Source organism: Liolophura sinensis, chromosome 13 (genome assembly GCF_032854445.1).
Source record: "Liolophura sinensis isolate JHLJ2023 chromosome 13, CUHK_Ljap_v2, whole genome shotgun sequence".
Lineage (NCBI taxonomy): Eukaryota > Metazoa > Mollusca > Polyplacophora > Chitonida > Chitonidae > Liolophura > Liolophura sinensis.
The window spans coordinates 1,681,374-1,693,460 of NC_088307.1; the positions used below are offsets into that span (position 1 = coordinate 1,681,374).

Genomic DNA, 12,087 nt, shown 5'->3' on the forward strand with positions numbered 1-12,087 from the left:
ACTTATATCAGTAGGCCTACGGTATCCATTTTATACCAATATAGGTCCCAACAGCAAAACTATTTGGTCCTGGCAAAGTTTTCTATTTCAGTCAAATTTAAAGCAATCTTCTTTCAGTATCATTATTATACTATGTTAAAAAACTGCATAACATGGTGTTCCAAAGACAGAATTATCACAAAATGTCGTCCGACTAATGTGACATAATACAAAATATTGCTGCAAAGTAAGACAGTACAAGGTACAAGATTGCTTCCACACCATTCACAATACGATTTCATAGAATACAATTTTACAAAACGCACCACTGAACTGAGAGTGAACCATTATTTTGAAATGCATGTAGGCTATTAGCAACCAGTGTCCTACTTCATTATCTGGAATAGTGTTGTATTCTAGGGCAAAATGGCAGGAGCTATGGTTTACTTTAAGCTGCTGTAAATTATCAAAAACAACAAGATCCTTGTCCATGCTTAATACTGAGTGTTTGGATCCTCTTCCATGCTTAATACTGCCTGTGTTTGGATCCTCTTCCATGCTTAATACTGCCTGTGTTTGGATCCTCTTCCAAGCTTAGTACTGAGTGTTTGGATCCTCTTCCATTCTTAATACTGAGTGTTTGGATCCTCTTCCATTCTTAGTACTGAGTGTTTGGATCCTCTTCCATGCTTAATACTGAGTGTTTGGATCCTCTTCCATTCTTAATACTGAGTGTTTGTACACCTGTTTGGTCACCTGAGTGACTCAACCTGTGTTTTGGATCAGGGACATCATTATACTCAAGTTACTGGGTTTTTTCTTTTTCTTATTTTTGTACATACATGTACATATACACTGATGTTTAATATTTTAGACACCTGAGAAATTGAAAATTTAGGTGTTATTGAGCCTTATGTTCAGCTATTTATGGTACCAAAGAATGAATGAATGATTGAATGATTATAGCTTAACACCACATCAGATGGCACCAAAAAGGTCTTGTGGTGTTTGGATGTCTACATATACAAACCACTGAAAATTACATGCAAACACTATGATTTCAAAAAGGAGAAGTCTACAAAACTACAGTGTATTGATCACAATCCTGTGCAAAGGTTTTTTTGGTCTAAATGTACCAAACAGAAAACCTCCAAATAAACAGCCAGATAAGGACACTGTCAGGCATCAATTCCCATCTTGTCACATACTACCTGTGACAGTGGTATTTGACAAACTTCACATGAAAGTAATATCATGAATTTTCAAAACGCTAGCAAAACGGAACAGGTTTCAGAATTCGACAGCCATTTCACCGCAAGTTTTCTGCAGTAATGTGACAGTAAATCCAAAAGTACCAGTGTACACCCATGTCCATGTAGCTTCATAGTGGAACAACACAGGAAAAAAGCCTTTGTACTTTTCCACCAAGGCAGACAAATCCACAACCATGCAGGTGCTCTGAGTACAAACAAATGCACTTAGCCATAAGTTATCAAGTACAACAGATAAAATCCTGACTTGCTGGTCAGCCAGTTTTATAAGTAACAGGCAATAAAACCGAGTAGTTAAGTCTCACCATGTAATATGATGAACTATTTGCATTAGGCTGCCATTGTGGATGACATTGTTCCCAAATGGACCCTTAATCTGGCCATTCATGGTCAGTTAATCCTGTAATCACCCATATTCAATTGACCAGTCTCCCTGGACAATGTCACAGTAAGTGTTCGGCTACTGTCCCCTCCAGGCCTCTGCTGATTATCTGTAACAGAGTCATGTGGTCATCGCCAGACGAAATGGCCCCAGGAGAAATTTCTCAGTAGGTCATAAAAGTATTTATTTATGGTAACAGGCACCTGTATTGTCCTGATTTCTACCTGTGCCTGTATGTATAGTAGAATCAGGTGAAAGGCTATGTGGAGAAAAATGCATGTTGACGGTTCCTTAGTGTGTGTAACTGGACACACTGTTAGCAAGCAAAACATATGAATATGTATAAATATTGTATTATACGCCATTTGACCTACAATTTCACCCATGTTCTTCGTTTACCAGATTCTGAGAACTCTACTGATCTGTGACAGGCGTGTGTGTGTGTGGTGGTGGTGTGTGTGTGGTGGTGTGTGTATGTGGTTGTGGTGGTGCTGGTGGGGGCTGGTTTGTTCAAGAAGGATGGTATCCCACTGGAAAACAGAAGGTTTCAGCACCAAAAGTAATAGTTTATTACCCATATTTTGCTCAGTGGAAATAAACTTTTTGGGACATATATTTAGGCCAAATTTACATGTAATCTATACATGCATGAACATGCATGTAAATTTAGCCTACTTTGATGAAAGTAACATTGGTGAGACAGAGTAAATATGTGTTGGAAAATTGGACATAAGGGACCTTGATTTGAAAACTGAGCTAAAGTTATGTGTACATACAATACATGTACGTATGCATCAGGTGAAGCATAGAAATAGTCCGCAGTTGTATGGGTGAAATTTTCTTCAGACATCAAAACCACAACATGATTTAGCTTAGCAATTTTTGAAAATTAAAAAATGTATATGATGCAGAGCTGTGACCGTGTGGATCCGGAGGGGTAACCAGTTTCTCACGACAGTCACACTTGAAATGACCCATTTACAGCTTAACACTAATCCTTTTAATTAAATGAGATTTCCATGGCAGGTAGCCTGGGGTGATGTCACTGTGTAAAAAACCAGTCAAGCGAAACTGTGTCACTGCCGACATCCCTGTCCGCACAATCTGAATTCCTCAATCTCACAGCATGTTAGACAACAAGTTTCATCGCGACATTATAGGCATCCAGATGATGAGTTAAAAATACACTGCTTGGTTTTGAATATTCAATACCATTCTCACTGTAGTCCACATCAACATTTTGCAATGAAATAAAGGTGTTTTTAACAAGCATAAATATGCTTTTTATTCAATTGCAGTAGGATTATACACACTTTCACAACGCTCCTGCTCAAATGGACATTTAGGATATCATCAGCATTGTCAGACTGAAAAGTGAAAATAACCCAAAAGTGAAACAACAAATATGACAGAGTGAACATGGCCAAACATGGATGGTTACAGGAAGCCCAGGGTAGGGGAGGAGGGGTGGTGAGGGTGATGGAGGAGGGGAGGGGTCTGCAGAAGCTCCCTGGTAAAGTCATCAGAAAATGATAGCATCTGCTGAACTACAAAAATCTAACTGGCCAGTACCTGGGTCTGTTGATCATGGTTTACCCCAGCCCTCAAGACATCTAGCCTACTTCTGATCATGTACACAACAAACTCCAATGATGTGCACCCAAACAGTTTACTAATTTCTTTATTTGACTGGTGTTCTACGCCGTACTCAAGAATATCCCATACAGTATACATTACATACATATCAACACGTATCAATATGGACCATCCACAGGCTGCTGGCAGACCTTCCCTGCTTATGGTCATCACCATTACCAGGTTAATTTATGTACATGTATGTCCCTAAATCTGGCTGTGCAATATTACTCCTCTTACTACATGTGGTAGTCAGAACATGGTCTGTGTAAACAGCCCTAAACAAACTGAGCCCAGTGTTATGTACAGTCAAGTTCTAAACTATTCAAATCCTGCACAATGATTTCCCAGCCTGTGAGAATTGACCTACACAGACTGTAGTGTAGTATTTCAACGTCACTATAGCCTGAAGTTTGTTCTTACCCTATATACTTGAAAAATCCTTTTCCACAAAGATGACTGCTGTATTTATATTGCAAGGTCACAAGGCCTATAAGCCTATGCCACATGTAAAGACTGCCTTGTTTGTTTGTTTTAACATCTTTAGGAACATTATTTAAGTCAATTCATCCGTGAGGGGGTGGGGGGGATGTCTAGGCAAATCACTGTGGCAGGCAGGCTGACATACTGGCACCTTTACATAGGTGCTGTCTCACTAGAAGGCTATTTTAAACACACCAGACATGACACCCGACTTTCAATGCACAAATGTATGCTGTCAAAGCAAAAGTGTGACAAATGAGTGCATGGCCTACATGTATCTGAAGAGTATTTTCACTCTTCTCACAGCACGTGTCATCACGTATTATCACCTCACACTTCGCATCTTGCAGCAGAAAAGCTGCGATTATGGCGCCTGCCCATCCATTCATAATCATTGCACACTTCTCAGAATTAACATTCAAATGCCCCAACGTCCATTATGTCATGTCAAAGCACTTTTTACATCACTATGATGATTTTATCCCCATGCCTGTGAATGTTTTTACAAAAATCATGTGTGCCCATGTTTTCTGCTACATGGAGCACAAAACACTGCCTGATTAAAGCACCCTGATTCAGCCTGTCATTTCCACGCCTCATCACACTGCCAATTAGCAATGATGCAATTTCATGCAAATCATTGTCACATCTCGACCATTTGTTGTAGGGCATGTCATTAGAGCAACCGTATGATTTTATCAATGACACACTGCTTACAAGCAGAACTGAGGCTCTCAAACATCACTGCATCAACACACAACCTCCATTTATCAATATCGCAAGAATGGGGGAGGGGAATACTGTTATAATCAGCCATATTGGAGTACAGTAGTTTACGGCCATCTTGGTTCCTCATCAAAATGAGCAACACTGCTCCAAAATGACAGCCACACTTGTCATACCATTTTCATGTCAATGAAAAAGGGAAGAACAAAGTCTTCCAGTTTATCCACTGTCAAAGAGTCTGATTTCTGTAAAAGCCCAATCACTGTCACAATTTAGACAGCTACATGTTGGGTGTATGAATGCTAGGAAGGAGTTATCCAATCAAGGTCTAATTGGCACCCAAGGGAATACCCTAAATGATGGCGTCTGGGTCGATTCAGGGGCATATCTGAACGACATCGTGTCAATTATCACACTCTTACAAAACACACCAGGAGCGGACTGAATCCAAATGGGCGCAATACCTAGTGGCAATGTCACTCACGTCAGTCTCTACTCTCCCACAAAGACAAATCTCTGACTTCAAAGGCAAGTTGAACTGCCTCATTACCATGTACATTGAGTGCCATTTATCACTTTTTTGCCACCAGTAACAGTAATAAAACAATTTCATCACCATTTGTTCACTGAAAACATCATTCACGAATGTCTACTCTCAAAAAAATAAATCAAAATGCCATGCAACAGTCTCTTTGTTCAAATGTTAAAAAGAGCAACTGTACAAACTCCATCCACAGCTGTAGTTGAAGTACATATAGATGAATAGATCACACCTTATCAGTGCACTGGCTAACTGATGCTACTGTAACTCTTCAACCCTTTCGCATATTTGCAAGGTTTTTTTCAAGCATATTCTGAAGGCATTATTATGTGTAGACGGATAAAATTATACATTTTATGAAGCCCTAAAGTTGGAATATCTGACGAATGTAGTTTTGTCTCCAAAATCAAATTAAATATGTGCATAAATTGCACAGGAAGTTGTTCTCTGATACGTGAAAAGATTGCAGAATTAGAGTGGCTATATGTTTAATTCCACCTCACTGTAGTAATCCTGTCAGACATTTATAACTGTATATTCACACCCTGCTAAAAGATAAGTGGACTATTTTCTTTATTTATCTGTAACTCTCTTGCTCTTTCTCTCATTCTCATTAGGCCTCAGAGAACAGTTCCATACACAAACACGGATATTATCCCAAAATACACAACTCTTATTTCTCCATGCCATTTAAAACTTGGCTATAAAAGAACACTGCACATACATGTACATTTCATTTCTTTTAATGACACCCTTACAAACGACAAAACTCTCAGCATAACAGATATACATGTATGCTACACTTGTGAAACTGGCTTCAGGCATAATAACTTCCAACTAAACATCATGTCCGTTTGGACAATTGTTGTCTTCGTGTACCATCGCACAGCTTTTCATCAGTACTACAAAAGCTGACACATTTTACTGTGTCAACACTAATGTCAGAAATCTTTCAATTCATCACTTCGGACCAGGATGGAAGAAGTACACATTGTCATTAGTACTGACACATTTTACTGTGTCAACACTAATGTCAGAAATCTTTCAATTCATCAGTTCGGACCAGGATGGAAGAAGTACACATTGTCATTAGTACTGACACATTTTACTGTGTCAACACTAATGTCAGAAATCTTTCGATTCATCACTTCGGACCAGGATGGAAGAAGTACACATTGTCATTAGTACTGACACATTTTACTGTGTCAACACTAATGTCAGAAATCTTTCAATTCATCAGTTCGGACCAGGATGGAAGAAGTACACATTGTCATTAGTACTGACACATTTTACTGTGTCAACACTAATGTCAGAAATCTTTCAATTCATCAGTTCAGACCAGGATGGAAGAAGTACACATTGTCATTAGTACTGACACATTTTACTGTGTCAACACTAATGTCAGAAATCTTTCAATTCATCAGTTCAGACCAGGATGGAAGAAGTACACATTGTCATTAGTACTGACACATTTTACTGTGTCAACACTAATGTCAGAAATCTTTCAATTCATCAGTTCGGACCAGGATGGAAGAAGTACACATTGTCACTGATGATAATTTCAATAACAATGCAAGGCTCGACATTAACACAGGTCTGCTGGTACGATGACAGTTTTGGTTAGGCCAGTAGAGTTCAACAAGCTCTGGTAGAGGACAATTTTGGCTGGGACAGTAGAGCTTGACAAGCACTGGTCCAAATGGACTGCAATTTATCAAACTTTAATTCTGTTACTATTGACTGTATCTACATTTATAAACACAATCATCTGGAAATATGACTTGTATTAGATGATATATATATAGATGTACTATAAGTCCTCAACATTTTCGCGTGTTCACAAGGTGTTTATTCAAGCATATTCTGAAGGCATTTTTCTGTGTTGACTGATAAAAATTATACCTTTTGTGTAGCCCTGAAATTGGCCAATGTAATTTTGTCCTCAAAATCAAATTCAAAATGGGCGAAAATATGCACTGAAAGTTGTTTGCTCGTTTTAAAAAAGGTTGAGGAATTACTGTAAATTATTTACTGTTATCAGTTTGATCAGTGTTTTCCTTTATTTAACTGACCGCCCAGTTAACATTGGGGAGGACCAGTAGACCTTAAGGAACACTAATCCTGTAGGCCATTCAACTGGCCTATGACACTCTTAGAGTAAATTTCCTCCCTTGCAATGTCCCTTAAAGGTGGCAAACACAGACCCTGCCTCAGTTAGCTCACCCCACCACCCTTCCCCAGGGATCAATCCCCTCATGTCAAGTTCTGATGAATGAGCTACCTAACAAAATCTAAGGCTGGTCTGCTGGTTAAATTATGGAAGGACTGCTGGCAGTAGTTGGGCGATTTAATTGGAAATGGCTTCCATGGCAACGCTTTTGGCATCGGATTTCTAGGATTTCCTCTCCACATGATTGACAGCTGTGGTCAGAAAAACTGGTGAGTGGCCAGCAGAAGGGACTAGAGAGTTATTAATGAATTCATCTTATCTCCAATGGTGTGGGCTCTGCTAGATTGCACTCCAACTTATCCTGGAAACTTCATGTGTTGTACTCCTACAAATATTGAAATTCTGCCAACTTTTAAGCACTATTTTACACCCCAAGCCATCCTGGAAATTCTATTTAGTGTGCCCCTATCAATAATGAAATTATTTCACCAGCACTACAAGTCAACTTGTCTGCCTGAAGAAGACATGCTTATTTAAATACTAGTACCAGTCATTGTACACCAATGACGATAAATATATTTGTATTTTGATTACATTCTCAAGACCAAAGGTGCTCCTGTATTACATGCTCATAAAATTGCGGTAAATTCTTTATTACCTTTTCTTTTCACAATTACTGAAAGAAAGTTAAATGCGACATTGGCTTGAGGGTTATTGTATATGTAGAAGTATTACATAATAATAATATGCTCCCTTATCTTACATGTGTGTTTATTTATTTGATTGTTGTTTTACTCCATACTCAGGAATATTTCACTTACACAATGGCGGCAAGCATTATGGTGGGATATGTACATAAACAATGAATTTGCATGCATCAAAACTGAACGTCCAATAAAATCAGGGAAAAACATCTTCAACCCTACCAGAGCCACAGCTACAATGAGTTATTTAGTAGGAACTGTATTATTTCTCAGTATTCTGTGAGGGCAACAAAAAGTAAAAATCCCGTGCTCAATGAATTCCCTCTTTTCACAAGTGCACATACAGCTGCACATAAATCATACATATTTACCATTTCTGCCAATTTGAAATTAATAATTCAGGACATCTACATAAAACCTGTCAAACATGTCACAATATGTCACGCACGTACATAATTCCAGAATAAAGACTCGTAAATTGTTAACTGGGTAAATTCACTTACATCCTCCCCTGGCATCTTCTCCAAATCTTAGCAGGGCCGTCTCAATGCTGATTGGGACAATTGCAGGAACAGCTCTATTGCTGGGGTTGCTGCTTTTCGTTCGTTTGAATGCATGTAGCTCCCCTATTCAAATTACATGTTGCCTTATCCTGTTTTATATATAATGAAGTATTTTTGGACCGGATTCTTAAGTACACGTTTCCTATATGTGTATATTGTTTTCTCTGTGACAGCCTTGGGGAAGGACAGCTCTACTGTAAACTGACTGAGCTACCATCGATAAATAAAGACATTATTATTAGTTGACTGGGCATACAGGCCCTGTCAACTCCTTCGCTCAGTCTGGTCCTAAAAAAAACTTGTAACTCCTAAATCAAAATGGTCAATGTATAAATTAACAGTTGACTTTAACAAAGACACATATGCAGCCTCATCAAAGTCATCTTCATTTAATCAAGCTAGCGATGTCCAACATCATCAACCTTGATTTACTGAGGCATATTAACGCTTCAACACCCTGAACTTTCCATCACAAACATGCAGGATTCATGGTCCCATCGGATTTAACCTTACTTATTGACACTGATAGGCGTTCAAAACAACATGGGATGTGGCTGTAGTGAAAAGTATGCAACAGTTTACAAACTGTTTCACTATTTTCACAAGCTATGAGAATGAGGTGTCCATGAAAGCACGGCTAAATAGGGCAAAATATCAAACATTTCGAGCTCTACAGAGTTATGACCCTGACAAAAATTGAGTGCATCCAATGTGACTGATAGGTGTGAAATGTATCAGATTTCAGTTATTTCATCGTAAAACAATTTAGACACTCGTAAAACAATTTAGACACTCATACAACAATTTAGACACTCATACAACAATTTAGACACTCGTAAAACAATTTAGAAACTCGTACAAATGATGTCATCTGGTACGCCTTACACTGTATTTCTCATTAAGCTGACCTGACATAAACAACAATTATTTTTAACACTGGAAGATATTTAGATGTATCAGTAAATCAAAAACTGATAAAAACAAATCACACACCTGAAAAGAGGAAGGCATTTTGCAGGATACATCTTAGCTACATATAGTTCAACGCACAAGCAATGATGGCATCCTTCAACAAAGACATACATGCGAATGAAGAAGTAAATATCTCCCTTTTGATAAAATTCACACACAGAAAAAACAACACAACATACACTAAGCATGAGATTGGGTAGGGCAAATCTTACCTGTTTTTTCTTTGATCTCACAGAGAACACTGAACAAAGCTGGTTTCATCCGATGACAATTTAGTGTGTGTTTTCTGAAAGAAAAATGTTCTGTGCAAATAACTGGGACCTTTTTTTCCCCGAAACCCTAAAGGTTTCAGGAAAGCAGTCAATGAGCAGACTTCAACTTAAAAACTTAAAAAATAAACTTAACAGATCATACCTTATAATAATTCTGTTTTTTTTCATCCAATTCAAAAACTTTGAAATTACTCCGTTATCAGACTAGTGTGTCACAACTGTACACGTATAGCATTTTCTTGACTTTTTCTCACTTTCTTGTCTTTGGGCATACTGTGATATTACATAGGTCACACAAATTTATGTTATATTGTCTTGTACGATTTTTTTTTTTAACCCTGCCACTTTATCAACGTATCGCAGTATACCTGATCAACAAAGTTAGGCCTAACAACATTTTCATAAATATTTTTCTTATTGCACTTAGACTGCAAATGTTTCAAATTGTTTGTTTTCTGTATCACACGTGAAGAAGACAGAGTGGCTTTGTTCAATCAGAGCCATGTTGTTCAATAGTCTCTTTGCAAATCCATTTTCTTCAACCTTTTTTTTTTGTAAATCAACTTATCTGAGAACTGGTAATAATACCACAAAGCAACATGTTTTATGCAAAAATGATAAAAATTTAGTTTGGGGTTCAGTTATTAAAGTTCAGTAGTCAAAGTTTCATTGTTCAACAATCATTTTATCAGCTGTTCAGAAAGTTAATCTGCATGTGATAGTCTAGGACAAAAAATGAGATTGAGAGTGATAAACCTAAAAAGGACCTACAAGACATTTACGGACAAAAATCCATATTCACTACTGAACCATCAAATTTTCTGTATTTACCAAGAACAGGTCAAATTAAGTGCATCACAGTAAATATTGTACCTGTATATATCCACTCATACCTTTACTGTATATAGTGGTAAAAGGATTATAAACTTTGAAAAAGCTCATCTTCCCTAAAAGGTTGATCATTTGGGCAATAACAGTAAAAACATGACTAAATGCAATAATTTATATTTTGCCGAAAGTTTTCTGGCATTGGTATAGACTACTGAAGTAGTGAGTAATTTTAAATTCTTGGAAAAAAAATTTTACTTCACAGAAATACCACAGTACTACTTCGAAGATACTTGCAGTTTTAGAACACCATTACTGCTACTAATTAATAGAATAAGCATTAATCTGTGCTTATTAAAATTACATACACAATGAAATCTGCTGATTGACTGACTTGAATGACAAAGTTACAACACCAAAAGCAACAACATTGACACAATGATTACACCTGTACAGGCTAGTCGCAACATTGGCAGGTGAGAATTGGACCAAGAAATCATCTGAGCTATTACGGACAGGAAACTGTATATGGGCTAGTTTCATCGAAGCGTGCATTAATATTAGGACATATGTTCCTCTCCTTTCTACACAACCAATGTAAAATAAATTACCACGGGTTATAGAACAAGAGGAACGTTTTGAAAAACTGCGCTAAGGGATTTGCTGGTGAAATGTCCACATGCTGCAGATCTGTTACAAGATGTTTGGCTATTTATTTACATCAAGCTAACGTGCTAAGGCAGTAGTGCTTCTCTTGAGGAGCGAAGGTGGGAGGGGGTATAGAGAAACGCTGCCAGTTTAGCACATGAGCTTGAGTATACAAAACACAATCACACGAGGGAAATAAAAAAATGTGCTCCTACCCGTACCTCGCTTGTGCCTCGTCTAGAGATTGGTCAGTTATCGTCATGATTTGCTGTAGAATGTCTCCTATTTCTTGTTTCCTTTGGTCCGGGTCGTCGGACTGAGGGGGTGGCTGCTGTCCCCCCATATAATGCTGGGACATCACGTTAGCCATACTCACTCCACCTTGGCTTGGATGCATCAGCCTTTGTTGGTCACCAGTATCCATTTTTGCTGCCCCTGTTCGTCGTCTCAAAAAGATCGGAGGAAAAGGGAGCGCATTTGTTGCGATTCTCCTGACGAATGTTCGCTCCGATTGTCCGTCACTACCGGCTTTGATCACTCTTTTGTCATCCAGCCGACTTGTAACAACCGACAACAGACCGCCAACTCCGTGTTTTGACTGAAATAACTGATGACCGCTCCGACACTTCGACGACGACCAAACCTTTCTGCTGCCAGTCAACGAGCTGCGTAAGCGATCACGTGACCACAAGTTTCCCGTAGATATTTCACCCGGGATAAAAATTCGCACGACTGCTGACAAATCGGTTACATTGTTATGTTAAGTGTGTAACTGCAACATTGTACAACACTGATTGACACAGTCAACGACTCTTCTACTGTGATTACAAATAAAATCGTTCATCGCTAAATTGTTGCTTCTCATGTTACTATCCGAAGAACCCAATTTTCTCCAGTCTACTGTCTTCATGAA

The 12,087-nt window shown here is 38.3% G+C and overlaps 1 protein-coding gene across 8 annotated transcripts in view; it reads right to left on the reverse strand.

Moving 5' to 3' along the window:
• The window catches only part of LOC135480701 (pre-B-cell leukemia transcription factor 1-like), a 52,472-nt gene extending 40,654 nt beyond the window's left edge, over positions 1–11,818 (reverse strand). For 6 of the 8 annotated variants that reach the window (XM_064760608.1, XM_064760606.1, XM_064760604.1 and 3 more), the window contains exons 1-2: positions 11,390–11,818; positions 9,639–9,712 (exon numbers count right to left, since the gene is read on the reverse strand). In XM_064760608.1, the coding sequence (XP_064616678.1) occupies positions 9,639–9,712; positions 11,390–11,598 (283 nt within the window). In that variant the 5' untranslated portion in view covers positions 11,599–11,818. The remainder of the gene's footprint in view (positions 1–9,638; positions 9,713–11,389) is intronic. The other 2 variants (XM_064760605.1, XM_064760612.1) reach the window with 1 other exon arrangement.
• Between the last annotated feature and the right edge of the window lie 269 nt (positions 11,819–12,087).